Here is a 16,238-nt window from a genome sequence, read left to right as displayed (position 1 = left end):
TTAATGACTACTTTATAATCCTATATTTGACTATTTCATAAATTATTAACCAATATTTTACTTTTCAGATTATTCCCTTTGAGTAGAATTTGAAAAATGATACAAAAGTGATACATACAAAGCTCATAGCCATCTTAACATTTTTAGTAGTATTTTGATATTATTTTAAATATCATACATGTACATGTTAGAAATGTAAACATAATAAAAAATATAATCCCATGCTTTAGATCCCCAAATTCCTTTTTTTTCACTGAAGACAGCCAGTAACAATTTCTTGGGAATCCTCCCAGAGATAATTTTTGCATGGACAAGAATATATATACTAACTATTTTCCCATAAAAGACAAAATCAAATGTTAGCATACCAATCATACCTCTCTTAGCCTTTGTTTCCTTGGCTTTTCTTTTCTAGCTTCATTCTCTTGAAGACTCTTCCATATCACTATATAGATATACCTCATTGTTGTTAAGTTGCATGGTTTTCTCCCACATGGATGTCCAATATTTTTATGAGAACTTTGAGGAACATTGGTATTTCCAGTATTTCCTACTGTAAAAAAAAATTCAAAAATGCATTTGTTCATATATCTTTAAGGATATGTTTAAGTTTATCTATAGGATAATTGCCAAGAAGTGAATTGCTGGATGAAATGGCAAAAATGATTTTTACTGATTTTTTCAAATATTCTTTCCAAGAGGTTTTTCTGGTTCTGTATGATAGTAGGGCATTTCTAATACTCTTGACGTACAATGAAACGCTGCTTCATAGGTACATTCTAGTACTTTACACACCCAGAATTTGTTCATGAGGATGTCTATTTCATCATATCTACTCAATGATTGGAAATTTTAATTTAAAAAATTCGTTAACAGAATAAGTAAAAATTGAAATTTCAATTTTGGTTCACTTTTCCCTTTATTATTTATTAAACACTTTCAAAAGTTTATTTTTCTCATTTATATACTTAGTCAGTATTCTCTTCTTGCTTTATATTCAACTCTTAGTGTAGTATTAAATGAAATAATGTTTTGCAAGGGCTTAGCATGGACTCTGGCAGTATACCTTATTAATTTGCATGAGTTTCATTGTGTCTTAGAAATATTGCCTTTATCTGTTGAATTTTCTGGAAATAGTTTCTCCTATTCATTTCCATTAAAAATGTATCCTTAAAAAATTGCACATGTGGGTACACTTAAACTTTTACTTATTCATAACAAGGACACTCTTAAAATCAATTATTTCATGATTTTTAAGCTTTACATAATGTAAATAGCAGCATTTTAATAAATATTTACTTGCATTTTCTTTAAAAATTTTATTTTAAAATCAATTTTGTAACTAATTTGAGATTAGACATGGAGTGAGAAAAATCCCTAAATCAATTTCACCCACAAATAGCTAAACGATTGTTCCAGCACCATTTAGTAAAAAAGGCTTCCCCTCCCCATTAATTCACAATGTGCTTTTTTGTCAAATATTAAATACAAATACATATTCAAGGTTTATTGCTGACTGGACAGTCTTCTCTGTTTTTAGTTCCAGTACCAATTGAGTGAGTGTATTTACCTTTGGCAGGGAAGAGTCTTACTAATAATTTCAAATTATTTTTTAAATAAAAGGACTGGTTGTCATAGTTTTGAGTATAAATGTAAAACATAAATTAATTGTGTGATAACTCATTTTTACCCCACTGAATCTTTCCCTTTAGAGGTGTGTTATGCCTTTCTGTCATGGGCATTTTTGGAATTTTTTCATTACTATTACTTTTTTATCTTATTATATTTCCTGATTGGCTATTATTACTTTAAAACACCTTCTGATGATGATTATTTTTTAAAACATTTCACAAAATATGGCTATTTTATACTACCCAAAGCACACTGCTTTTTAGAAAATTCTCAGAATTTCTTTCGGTAAAAAAATGTACTATCTGTTATGAGGAGAATTTTGAGTAGAGTAAGCTCTGATTTTTATTTTCATCTTATTAAAGTGTTTATAATTTTCTAAACTACATAAAGAAGCACCGATAGACTCATAGATACAAAGAACAGACTGATAGTTGCCATGGGATTTGGGGGATGAGTGAAAAATGTGATGGGACTGAGAAGTACAGATTGGTAGTTACAAAATAGTCATGGGAATGTAAAGTAAGCATAGAATATAGGCAGTAATGTTCTAATAACTATGTATGGTACCAGGAGGGTACTGGAAATATCAGGGGGAATCTTTGTAAGTATGATTGTCTAACCACTATGCTGTACACCTGAAACTAATACAAAATAATATTGAATGTAAATGTAATCGAAAATGTTAAAAAATTAAAAAGAGAAAAAAAGAGCACTGATTGTCAACATCCTTGTCTGGGCTGGATTTTCAGTAGAGTGCCTCTCGAGCTCTCTCCAGTGGGGTGCTGGGTAATGCTTTTCAGATAAATGGTCTTCATTAGTGTTGGTGATTTGATGTCTAGTTTTAGTTCTTGATTTTATTTTTGAATCAGAAATGAGTGGCTTCAATCACTATCACTTCTCTGGGTCTTGGATCTATAATTTAAACAGAGGCTATGATGCTTCCACCATTCTGTCAGCCAACTGCCTCCCTGCTTCAGGCTTTATGACAGTTGCTTTTTCCTCTGGTAGAATTTTCTGTTCTTTCTAACTTGGCCAGAGGAGAGCTCTGTCTCATTTTCCTACTTGTTCTCCAGATCTTGGGCCTTTGTCTCTGTATAGGTGAAGATCTTGAGGGAAATGAGAGCCGGTGCTCAAAGGTTTAAACTAAGGAAGCTGACTGAGAAAGCCCAGGCTGGGGGAGAGAACCAGGACCCAGAGCCAGGAACACAGAGCAAGGAGACTGCCTCTTCCACTCACCTGGGGCCCTGGTGACCCCCTACTGGGAGGTCCTGGAGAGATCCTCTGCGAACGGAGGGAACTGCCTCTGCGGCTGCTTCTACTCTCTTGGCTGCACCTCTCTTTTATTCCATTGCTGCTGAGAATACATCTTCTCCTCTACCCCAGGGCTTGGGCTGTTGCACAGATTGGAGCCCGAGTTACCCTGGACCTTCTCTGCCACTTTCCAATACCTCCAGGAGGCTCTCTTTAATCTTTTTTCCTGTGTGCATCAAGGCTTGTTGTTTTTGTATCTCAGCTCCAAAAGGCCCCCAGTGATCTCAGGGGTGTATCCACCTCAGCTCAGGGAACAGAAGTCCTCAGCCCCAGACCCATGGGAACCACTATTAGATGGTCATCTCTGTCTTGATGAAGGCTTAGGAAGACATGTCCCTCCTCTAGTGTGAATCCCTGAACTCCTGCCCCTCCCCCCAACACATATACTTTTCTTTAGCCTTTTCAGGAACTATTTTCCTCAGTTGTGTCCTCTGTGCTTTATCTTTTACCGCTTCCTTTTCCATGAGTTCTCTCTCCCATATATAAACATAAAATGCAGATGCCTCTGCTGCTCGAAACCTATTTGTTCCTTTAGATGAACTTTGCACCCTGCTCTGTACCCATAGATGTTAAAGTCTATGTCGTCTGGCTTATGGTTGGATTTGGCTAATGGGAGGCACTGGTGGGAGTTCAGAGGGCAACAAGAAAGACAAGTTGAGGGATTTATTTCTCTGAACCTTTCCCTATCAGCCCCAGTGCCTGTGTTCCTCTCCTGAATGCCTCCTGCCCCTATCAGTTGGTTCCCTTACAGCTCTTGTCAATACAGGTCAATACTGGTAGCTGTTTCTTTCCATCGCTCCTCAGATCTGTGGGATGGCAATGGCTTTTGGAGTTGCCAGCCCAGGTATATTTCACCTTCCCCTTTTTGGTTATTATTATTATTAAACTCTTCCCATATTTTTGGAATATTCTTAATTTTACTCTCCTCTATGTCCCCTTTTGCATGTGCCATCTGTTTCTTGCTGGGACTTTGACCAAGATGCCTCCTCATCTCAAATGTCGTTCCCCCCCCCCCCCCCCCCCCCCGGTACCTTACTCCTGAATCTGCTCCTTCTCTTTCTATTCTTTTACAACTTCCTGAAACATTTCTGTATATATACAGCTCCCAACTCTTTTCCTCTTCTAAACCTATGTGAGACTCATGTGGTCCTACTAAAGCAAAATATTCCCTCTTCCGCTCTTAAATGTTTGCTAGAATTCACCAGTAAAGACTTGATCCAATTTCTTCCTTTTTACCCATTGCCACTGCTTTCTCCCAGGATTTCAGCAAGTCTTACCCACTCTAATATCACATCCTTCTTCTATGTGCAGAATACTATGAAATAACTCTGTTAAAGCTCTCGTCTATCATTGCCACTGCCCTGCTTAAACACCTGTCTTGCTATTGATTGTTGTCCTTGATCTCTTATTAACATATAGTGCTGTTTGGAAGAGTATTTAAGGCCTGTTGCAGTCTGTGTCCATCCTCCCTCTCAAACCCTGCCCTCTCCACTGCTACCTCAACATTGATTTTTTAGCTGCTTATCAACAATTCCCTACTTTTGGAATTTCAGTGTCCTTTTTAATGCTAGTGAGTCATTCTGGAATATTCTATTCCCACTCTTCAACTTTCCTCTCTAATGTTGCCTCTTTTGTGAAGCCTTCCCTGATCCCCATGGGCATAATTACATGCTCTCTCTCCAAGATGTTTCCATATTTTAAGGTGTGGCTCCAGGTCTGTGCATGTACCTCTGCTTGTCTTTTTGGTGGTGCTTTGTCTTATTTGATGTGTATCTTCCATCTTATCCTGTTTAAAATCTTTGTATTTCTTCCCACAACCTTAAGAGGAACTCAGGAGATATTTTTCCTTTGGTCTAAATGATTGATTCAAAGCCTCATTTTTTATTTATTTTTTGGTTAATCTTCACCTGAGGATATTTTTTCCACTGTGTGGAGGGGAGAGAGGGAGAAAGAGAGAGAGAGAGAGAGAGAGAGAGAGAGAGAAACATCTATGGTTACCTCCACATGTGCCCCAACCAGGGCTGGGGAAGGATCCTGGAACCCAGATATGTGTCCTTGACTGGGAATTGAACCCGTGACCCTCTGGTGAGAAGGCTGACACTCTCACCATTAAGTCACAATAGCCAGGGCAATCCAAAGCCTCTAGACAGTTTTTGGAGCTTCAGTCTCCTTTCAATCTCTTAATGTTTTGCACAATTTCTGACTTTAGAGGAGGCTTGTAGAATGTCAGTCAAGTGGTCCACATTCACACTAATGTCCCAGTTCTAGGACTTTCTTATTTTGGGGGCTTAAGTTCCTGTTTCAATGACCAGTTAACTCCCTCATTTCCTCTTGGGATGGCCTTTGTATTACTCTTGCTACCTGTATTGCCTACTTCTTCTTTCTCCACTGGGGTTCTTCATGTTAGGGTTTATAACACGAAATCAGGGTAAGGTACATAATCTTGGTTTTATGTGAAATCACACCTGCTATGTCTTCTTCCCTCTAGAACTGGGCCAGTAACCTTAGAACATGGCTCTTCTAAAAGGATGACCTGATTTTGGGTACTGACTATTCCCAATAAACCTTGTGCTATTTTCTTCCAACATCGCCCATGTTGACCTCTGTCTTTCTGATAAGGAATTGTCATTGTGAAGACACACAGGTATGACTGAGTCCTGAACTATATGAATTTGCATGTTTTTGTTCTTGTTTTCCCTTTGGCTTTATAAAACTAATCACTGGGAGTTTTTTCCTCACTGAGAGTGTCTTCCTGGATTTGAAGAGACCATGAGAAGTCATGCGTGCCACCAGTGTTTTCCTATATAAGCTGTATACACTCAATTTCTGCAATCCCTCTCAATCCAAATGCAATGTCCAGACTCTTCAGACTCTTGAATGTCCTCTCATAGATTAATCTGACACCATTTTCAAGAGTGATTTCGGTGGCTGAGATGCAAGTTAAATGTAGAGATATTGATTAAAAAGGGGAGGACTTGTGAGTTATTCACTAAGGTGAGGTAACATATGGATGACAATACCTACAAGACTCAGCCTACCATTTTGAATGACAGGGGACATTTGCTATTTTCTCCAGCCTTATTCCTCTGCCAGGTTCTCCTCACAAAGGCTCCTACTTATTAACCCACTCTTCCTCTCATGGTTTCGTCTAAGTCACAGGGGTCATTGTGGTAATGTTGTATCCTGGTTCTGGTCTTGCTGCTCCCCATCTTCTGCTTTTTCCTTCACTTTTCCTGGATCAGATCGTGGTTGGCCATCAAACCATGAGGTACCATTCCTCATTGTAGGGATCCTCTCCTTGCTTCTGGCTCTAGGATGTTGGCCCTCTCTTGACATGGCACCCTAGAGTATGCTGTTCAAAATATTCCCTGCTGGGGTTGTTCCCTGTGGCCCAATAAGAGGAACAGACCTTGTTAAACCTTTGAAGAGGAGGCAGAAGTGCTAATTGGTGTCTGGGTGATAGAAGCTTTACTTTGGATCCCTATAGGCAATGCCTGAAAAGGTGCCTATTAAATACCCCGTTTTTGAGATCTGACTGGTGGCTTAATTTCTCATCCACCTATTTATAGATCAACCAATACAGCTCTTTGGTGAGTAAAGGCTAAGAATAGGCCCAAAGAAGAGAGATACATACAGGCTCCATTGCAAATAGCTTTCCTCCAACCTTTACTGATCTGGATAATCTTATAGGTTATTTGGGGTGGAAATACATAGTCTTGATATCACTATGGAATATCAGAAATGCTGCCAATACTCTGCACATCATCGGAGGTCTATCTGGACCTTTCATGTTATACAGATCCAGGCAAGGTAGGGTTGAGGTGTGTGAGAATTCCTTTCTCCTAAGCAGGCAAACATCCTTCTAGGCCCTGCTCAGCAGTTAGTTATTTGTAAATCTGCTCCTCTTTGAAGCCCACAGGGTGAGTTATAGGGAAACATTTATGGAGGTGCCTAAATCAGTGTCCCAGACACCTTACCTCTCTTTACCCACTTCTCTGACGGAGGTAGAGGAGCTGAGCTTACTGGGGCAGACTTTTCCTTAGTATATAAGGTTATAATGAGGAACATTTGCTGGGTCCTGAGAGAATAGGTGGGACATCAGGTATAATTATTGTTTACATTGTTCTGAAGACAGTTTCCACAAGGTGGGCTGAGGCTTAAGGTCAGTCAGCTTTGAAGATAATTTGAAGCAGATGCTCAGGTGATCAGAGCCACATTTCTTGACACCCTTCACCTCCCCACCCAATTCTACATTCTGGGGGTGCTAGAGGAAATGTGTGATTGGGAGGGAAGATGGGAGCAGTGTTAGGGAGGACATAGTATTTTTGACTGGTTGCTCCAGGTTACTACTATACAGACATCTGCCCATAGGATGAATCTATCATGTTTTGTTAAATCAAATGCATTGTTTCTGAATCTCTAAATTTTCTGTTTTTCTTAAACAGGTTTCTCCTAATGCATCATTTATTTCTTATATTTAAGTGAAAAATAATACCATTTTCAGCATTTGAGAAAGAGTCGACACATTTATATCTCATGGGATTCTCACAATGATCCTGTGAAGTAGGTTTTGGTATGCTCATTTCACCTGTGAGGAAACTAAGGCTTGAAAATGGTCAGATGCCTTGCTAAAGTTGCACAGCTGACATATGGCAGAAATATTACCTGAATCAGGATCTTGACTCCTAGTCCAGAGTTTGTTCCATCACACCAGAGCTGTGGGTCCACTCAATTCTCCCATCTTCCCAGCCCTCATGCCTTCTGTCATCACAGGTCTCCTCAGTAGCTGTGGTTGAGGGTATGGGCAATAATCCCATCGTATCTTTTGGAGAGAAAAGCAAAAGGTTCTTGGCTATTTTAAAGCTGTGCTGTTTCTTTTTTCTTGGACTATGCTTCTGGACCGACTTCTGCTTCTTTCCCTCATGTCTAGAAACCTTTTCTTGTTATGGAAAGTGTGAGATCAACCCGGCTGCATCTTTTCTGCCTGGAATATAAATCACTTATGTTATGATCCAAAGTCCTCTCAGACCCTGGCTCAGGTCTCTGTGTGTCCTTGTGTTTTCCTTTCACATGAGAGAATTGTGGTCTTGGAGGTATTAGGGGGTGCTAGGTAGACATGTTAGCTATTTGATTCCTCTACTGCCTACCCTTGGCCAGAGGCCCTGAATGTTCTTCCTTGGCCCTGCAGCAGTCACTGCCAACACGGAGACAAGATGATGACTTTCTAGCTCAGGGATCAGTGGGTGTAAGTTCTTGTCTGATCCTGCTACAATATAAATCTGGGACCCTGGTCATGAATTCTTTCTAGAGTTTAGTTTTCTAACCTGCAAAATGATAATTTGGGCAGAATATGTTGGGAATCTGAATAATTTCATACATGTGGTGTAATTACTGGAGAATGGAACTAGACGAAATATCTGCCCATTTTCTCTACTGTTCTCAATAATGTGCCTGTGATACAAAATTCTTCGGTGTTTACGTAGTTTTTATTACCACAGTGCCTTGAAGGAGAGGGAGATATTGAAGTTATAAGGGACCCTGTATTCTGTAACCTGGCAGTCAAGTGAAGTTTGGAGAAGTGGGATGCCTCCAAATTAAGGAATTTTCCAGATGTTAAGATTTTGGGCAGTTTCTGATGAAGGTTAGTGATATAATACTAGGGGGCCAATGTTGATTAAATCTAGCATCAGTGTTCAGAACTTGGGAATATGAGCATGACAGGAAATATATATATATTTTTTTTATTTAACATCAGTTCCTGAGCATTTACTTAAATCTGGTTATGTGAATTGCTCCAGGTCACAAATATATTAGGATATCTAATACTGGAACTTGGTTTCTGAACTTTTTATCCAATGCTTTTCCACTGGACCAAGTTGTTTTGCCTCTTTTGTGTTTTAAGATCTTGCAGAAATATTGAACAAACTGAAAGTTATTTTTGACAACTATGGGGGAAGAGTGATGGTGACGGTGGTGTTTGTGAGACCACATATCCTGAGCTTCCAACCCTCATATCATTGAATTTAACCTGCCTTTTTCCCTTCTTTTTTTGCAGTGGCCCTTTATTCTTCTAAGTGAGATGATCACCATGATTCTTTCCAATAATTCTTATCTCTTCCCGCATACTTTCTTCTTGGCTGGCATTCCAGGACTGACTGCTGCCCACATTTGGATCTCGCTTCCCTTTTGCTTCATGTTTTTCCTGGCAGTGACTGGGAATGGTGTTCTGCTTTTTCTTATTCGAACAGAACGCTGCCTTCACCAGCCCATGTTTTTCTTTCTTGCCATGCTCTCCTTCGTTGACCTGGTTCTCTCCCTCTCCACTCTGCCCAAGATGCTGGCCATTTTCTGGTTTGGTGCTACAGCCATCAGTTCCCACTCCTGTCTTTCCCAGATGTTCTTCATCCATGCATTCTCCGCCATGGAGTCAGGGGTGCTGGTGGCCATGGCCCTGGACCGCTTTGTGGCCATCTGTAACCCGCTGCGTTATGCAACCATTCTCACCCCGGTGGCTGTGGCCAAGATCGGGGGCCTGGTGGTGCTGCGAGGTGTGGGGTTGACCATTTCCTTTCCAAGCCTGGCCCATCGGCTGCCCTACTGTGGCTCCCACACGATTGCCTATACCTACTGTGAACATATGGCGGTGGTGAAACTGGCCTGTGGGGCCACCACCGTGGATAACCTCTATGCCTTTGCAGTGGCAATCTTCCTTGGTGTGGGGGATGTGGCCTTTATTGCCTACACCTATGGGCAGATTGTGAGGACGGTAATTCATTTCTCTTCCCCTGAGGCACGTGCTAAAGCGAGCAGCACATGCACGGCTCATGTCTGTGTCATACTTTTCTTCTACGGACCAGGCTTTCTTTCTGTGGTCATGCAGCGCTTTGGCCCACCCACGGCCTCTGCTGCCAAGGTCATCCTTGCCAATCTCTACTTGCTCTTTCCCCCTGCGCTGGACCCCATTGTCTACGGGGTCAAGACCAAGCAGATCCGGGAGCGACTGTTTAAAATTCTAACCCCCAGGAGAATTGATCCCACCTGAGTATAGTTCTCATTCTCGAGACCCCAGGGGCCAGGGTGACCACCCTCTGTGGGGTGGGAGCCCCACAACTCGTGTAATTTACCTGGTGGGGACAGTGAAGGGAAAGCAAGTAAAGTTGTCCTGAGCATTTGGAAGCTGGGAACCCTCTTCTGAGGCCTGTGGTATTTAGATATTTAGATATTGTGATGGAAAATGGAGAAGGGCTGGGTATCTCAACTGATCAATCAACAAATTATTTTTTTATATTCTTTTCTTTTAAAAGCATATGATTTACTTGTGTTGACACAATAAATGTAACATGCAATGAAGAAACAATTAGGGCTTTGACCAACATGAGTCAAACAACTTAGGGGTTCAGGAAGAGATGGGGCTGGGTGCCCATTTTAAACATACGAGAACATGAGCTGCTTCCCACCACCATGAGACTGACACACAGCAAGTTTGTGGGAGCAGAGAGGTCCTCTCATCGGAAAGAATTTGGCATCACAGAAAAAGGACTCGAACACTAGGGAGATGCTTTAGAGTTTCCAGTTCATGTGAGAAACTCCTTATACAGTCATGTTCCTTCTCACTCCAGAATGGCAGCTGAATCTTTTATTTATTCCAAGCACTTTTTCAGCCTGTTTTTGAGATGAATGAGCCTCTATGTATTATGTAGTTTTATGCTCTGAGAGTAGTAATATTTCTTTTATTTCCTCACTTTTAGTCTCAGGCACAGAGACTTGAGTTCAAGTTTCTTGCGCACAACAATTATTGTTTTAACTTTTGCTTGTTTTTTGTCTTCATTCCTAACTCTTGCCCATTTTCTTCTGGTATCTACCATTGGCCCTCATTTTAATATGTTTATTCTTAAGTATTTACATGTCCTTGCAATATATGTACTGTTGATTGAGTGTGATGGATTCCTAATATAAATAAATACCCTTCTTCAGTTCCTCAGGTGTTCATGCTTCCTCTAGCCATGGGTATTTTGGGTTGTTCCTAATGGAAATGCATATTGCTATCCTTACCCTCGACATGCCTACTCATTTTGAACTTCAGTGCAAATCTTACCTCCCTGAAGATTTTCATAACTAGATCAGTCACTTGTTTTCTGAACTGAGAGCTCTGGGTATATTTATTTTATATTTGTTTTCTGAACTGAGAGCTCTGGGTATATTTGTTTTATGTAATTAATTATAAACTATGATGAAATTATTCATCATAATTTATAATTACACATGTCATGATTGGTTGAAAGATCTCTGTCTTCCGTTTCTACTAGATGGTGAGTTGTATTCTTAGTCTGCTACCTGGCACATAGTAGTCTCTCGATAAATGCTTGTTCCATAAATAGATTTCATTATTTAATGGACTGTGTCATTGTAGCTTATTTCCTCACCAGTCACATTGACATATGTGAATATGAATAAATGAATATGTAAATTTCCAAAGGGTAACACAGTAGGCACTCAATAAATTTTTATTGAGGAAATGAAATAATTTGCCACAAAATTGCTGTTGCAAAATTTGTCACAAAATTGCTGTTGCAATCACAATCACTATTAAAAACTCTTGTCGTCACTGCTGTCATCATGGCTAATACCACCTTAGTTTAGTCTTTTCAAATGGTGTAACTTCAACTGGTGGTATTTTGGACACTGCAGGTATACTAGAGGTCATGGTTACTCACAATGTAGACTCACTCTCTGTGTAGGCATAGAACAAACAGAAAACTAGCACATGTCTTCCTTTTTATTGTTTACTTGTTCTCCTTCATTATTTTCTTCCTTACCATGAGCATTTATCAGGCTCTCAGTGTGACGATGAAATGAACTTGAAAATACAGAAATTATGATAAAATGTGACAGTGCTGTGGTAGAGATTGGTTCCAAATCTTAGAGGACTAGTTCCCTATAGGAAGTAATGGGCAGGAATGAGACATGGGTTGGGTCAGGTTGAAGCGATATTATAAATGATCAGGGCTTAGAAGACAATGGGTCTGGGTTATTGGCAGGGTAGGAGGAGGGTCAGGGCTAAACTTATGGTCCTTAAGGGGAGTCTGCCTTGATCTTTCCCTAAGTAGCTCCTGCTCTGTGCCATACTCTATGATCCCATTTTTCCTCTGTTAAATATTAATCTTCAAAATTAGTAGTAAGAGGATAGCTCTTCAAAGAAAAGTCAAAAGTGGACACTTTTCAACATTTGTCTGTGCTTCATGGGTTGAAGTGGAAGAAAAATATTCAGGAGAGGGGGAGCAGCAACAAGATTGCAGAGGAAGGTTCCTCAGTGTGTGGAGGATGAGTGGTGGTTACCACCACCGGGCTTAGAGGTGTATAGGTGCTTCTGGCCAAACTAGTTTTAAATAATCTTAGTCTGAATATGTCTATTAGCATAAAATCCTGATGACGTGAGCTGCTCCTGTTGTTCAGCTCTTATTCCATGGTACTGGGAGAACTTGAAAAGAAAATGCTGCACATAAACTCTCATTTAATGCCCACAAATGCAAATGAAGCTGATGTTCTCATTATTTCCAATTATTTTTCCGATGAAAATCTTATATTCTCTACTAACAGGGGACCATTCATTTTATCACACCTCTTCTACCTCTGTTTTAGTAGTAAGTTCACTGTTTTGTTCCCAAATGTAATTTTCATTTTTTTCTTATAAAAACAGATAAGCAAACAAACAAACACAGACTAGTGCTTTTGGGGTTCATGTTATTCATATATTTTATCCACTACCTCTCCCACTTATGGATGGATATATCTCCTGGTTGCTCTCCATTAAATGATGACTTGGTCAGTATCTTGTACTGTATTTTTTGGCCACCCATGATCCTGGTGGGGACTTCAGTATGTATTCACATGAGTGACCCATTGATATTTTTAAATTCTTGATTTCTTTTCCCCCAAAGACCTCTACCTCATACCTATTCCCATGGCATATCTTTGAACCTCCTGAGAGATCACTGTATTTGTTTCACACAGGGTTCCCAGCATCTGTGCTTCACTCTTTTCTGTCCATACTCCCACTGTGGTATTTGATAATGAGATTCTGATTGTGTCTCACTCTTCTGCTTAAAATCTTCACAACTTTCCACTGCCCTTTAACATGACTTACAATGTGCATGCTAAATTTTCTGCTTACACACCAAGCTCAGTTCCTGAGTCCTGCAATCCCCAATTTCATGATGCTATCAAGTCTTTGACAATATCAAGCTCCCTTCTCTGCTGCACCAGGAGTTTTGTGTCCTCAGCACACTCCCACATCTCTCTTCACTTTTAACCCATTCTTCTATCACTGACTTAAGTTAGGGAGGGCTTCCTTGAACTCCCCAGATGGAGAAGGTTCTTCTTTTATGTGCTTTAACACATTGTAGTTTTAATTTATAACACTTATAATTGTTATTAGGTATCTATGATTACATACTTAACGTATATCATGCCATGAGCTATGATGACAAGGATCCTTTATCATATTAATTGTTTGTTTTCTCTGACATTTAGCAGAGTACTGTATAGAACAGTCAGTGACTGAGAACTACACTCAGAAAGAAAAATTTCTCAGATGATGCAGCTCTGTTTGTCCAAAAGAGAGTGACTCAGTTATAAGCTTTTGGTGGCCAACACTCAGAGCAGATGGAACAATGAACACATTTAACCACAGAGTACACTAGAATAAATTTTGGGAAGAAAAAGTAAGACTGTCACTATTTGCAGATGACATGATACTGTCTGGAAAGAACTCTAATGATTCCACCAAATAAAACTACTAGAAATCATAAATGAATTCAATAAAGTAGAAAGATACAAAATAAATATCTAGAAATAAATTGCATTTTTACTCTAATAATGAACTATCAGAAAGGGAAACAAAGAAAATAATCTCATTTACAATTGCATCAAAAAAGACCTAAGAATAAATTTAACCAAGGACATAAAAGACCTGTCCTTGGAAAATTATAAGACACTGAAGAAAGACATTGACAAAGATACAAATAAGTGGAGGCATATACCATGTTCATGGATAGGAAAAGTGAATATTATTAAAATGTCCATACTACCCAAAGCAATCTATAGATTGAATGCAATTCTTATCAAAATACCAATGGCACATTTCACTAGAACAAATATTTCAAAAATTTATATGAAATCACAAAAGACCCCGAATAGCCATAGCAATCTTGAGAAAGATGAACAAAGTTGGAGGAGCCATGCTACCTGAAATCAAACTATAGTGCAAGTTTATAGTTATCAAAACAGCGTGATACTGGTGTAAAAGCAGACATAGATCAATGGAACAGAATAGGGAGGCAAGAAATAAACTCACACCTTTATGATCCATCAATATTTGACAAAGGGGATAAGAACATACAAGGGGTAATGACAGTCTATTCAATAAATAGTGTTGGAAAAATTGTAAAGATACACGGGAAAAAAATGAAATTAGACCACCTTCTTATACCATACCCAACAATTGACTCAAAATGGATTAAAGACTTAAAAATGTTAGAATAGAAGAAAAATCCTAGAAGAAAACATAGACAGTAAAATATCAAATATTTCTTGTAGCAATATTTTTTTCTGATATATTGCCTTGGGCAAGGGAAACAACCACAAAAAATAAACAATGGGACCACATCAAACTAAAAAGTTTTTGCACAGCAAAGGAAACCATCAACAAAATGAAAAAATAATCCACTGAATGGGAGAACATATTTACCAATGATAAGGGGAACATAAGAGATTAATGTGCAAAATTATAAAGAACTTATAAAACTCAACACCAAAACATCCAATTAAAAATGGGCAAAGGACCTAAATAGATACTTCTCCAAAGAGGACATACAGATAGCCAAAAGATATATGAAAGGATCCTTAACATCACTAATCATCAGATAAATGCAAATTAAAACCATAACAAGTTATCACTTCACACCTGTCAGAATGACTATCATCAATAAATCAACAAACAAGTGTTGGTGAGGATGTGGAGAAAAGGGAACCCTAGTGCACTGTTGGTGGGAATGCAAATTGGTGCAGCCACTGTGGAAAACAGTATTGAGTTTCCTCAAAAAAATTAAAAATGGAACTTTTCTTATGCCCCAGTATATATTCTTATAAAAAAAGTTTTGGGTCTGAGTTTCACCTGTGAGAATGAGAAGTATGAGCTTATAGAGCAATGTGAGTTTTTCTAACTTGCTGAGTATAGGGTTTCCTAAGACAACCATCAGGATGTACAGGCTTAAGGGTGATGATCAATACTGGACAGATGTGGGCCTCTTGAGAAGGTGCAGGTGCCATTCCCTGCTCTGCCTATCTGCCCAATTAGCTATCCCTGGGGCAGTAGACTTAGCTCTGTGGGCCTCCAGCCAATCTGGAGGCTATGTCCAGGTGTATCTGTGTGTCCTCTGGGACCCACCATTTGGTGATAACATCTTGCCTGCCTAGTGCTTTGCCTACAGTCACCAGCCCTGATTTGGCGAAGTATTGAGAATAAACTTGCTTTTCAGAGTGAAGATGACAGAACCGGCTAGACGTTCATTATGAGATTTCAGGTGCGGAAAATGAGGTCAGGTTTGGGGCTTATGGTTTTAGGAAAGACGACTGATGGCTCACTTTCTCTGCTTATCCTATCACCCTTGTGAGGTTTGGGGTTTATGGTTTTAGGAAAGACGACTGATGGCTCACTTTCTCTGCTTATCTTATCACCCTTGTGATAAGTATTGTTTTTTGGTTATATTTTGGCTATTATGGCTCCGAGTCTTCCAATACCTCTGGTATGACACCTCTAGTGGTCTTAAGTTATGATCTCTTGTTTCAGAGTAGCTGTACTCTCCAGGTCTGACTCCTCAAAACTAACTATGTTCCATTCCCCTTAGCTTCTGCCCTTCAGATCACACATTACTGCAAGCTAACTCATGTGTCCCTGCATCTCCCGTTTATCACTGTCATAAAGTCCATGGCATTGTTAAGAAGGAGATTAAGGAGACAGGTACAGGTCACAGCCCATAGAGGAGCATCCCTGCCTGCAGTGACAGAGCCAGTGACAGAAGCGGTTAGTGGTGACCTCAGGAATCCCTAATTTCTGACACACACCCAGGATTCTGTGATAACCTCTATGGCAGAGAGATTTAACAGGGTTCTTTCAGCAGTAAGCACCCAGAATATCCCTTCAGGTGAGAAGAACTGAGAAATCAGTCCATTCCTCAGGGTCACCCTGCTGTCTGCTATGTCCTTCTCATCCCATAAGTTCAGTCAGTGTGTTTTGT

The 16,238-nt window shown here is 39.6% G+C and overlaps 2 protein-coding genes across 2 annotated transcripts in view; both read left to right on the top strand.

Annotated features, from left to right (window-relative positions):
- Nucleotides 1-16,238, top strand: part of LOC308565529 (uncharacterized protein) — a gene marked incomplete at both ends in the record, with an annotated part of 40,096 nt that overhangs the window by 20,397 nt on the left and 3,461 nt on the right. The window contains one exon of the mRNA XM_081154858.1: nt 2,731-2,879. Within this exon, the coding sequence (XP_081010984.1) occupies nt 2,731-2,879 (149 nt within the window). The remainder of the gene's footprint in view (nt 1-2,730; nt 2,880-16,238) is intronic.
- On the top strand, nt 9,023-9,985 carry LOC308565125 (olfactory receptor 52K1-like; the record flags this gene model as incomplete). The annotated part of the gene is made up of 1 exon (XM_081153935.1): nt 9,023-9,985. The coding sequence occupies one exon, from the start codon at nt 9,023-9,025 to the stop codon at nt 9,983-9,985; it is 963 nt and encodes a 320-aa protein (XP_081010061.1).

Source organism: Miniopterus schreibersii (genome assembly GCF_964146895.1).
Source record: "Miniopterus schreibersii genome assembly, chromosome: 12".
In the NCBI taxonomy this organism is placed as follows: domain Eukaryota; kingdom Metazoa; phylum Chordata; class Mammalia; order Chiroptera; family Miniopteridae; genus Miniopterus; species Miniopterus schreibersii.
The sequence above is the reverse complement of the archived record's forward strand: the minus strand, read 5'-3'. Positions and strand labels throughout refer to the sequence as shown.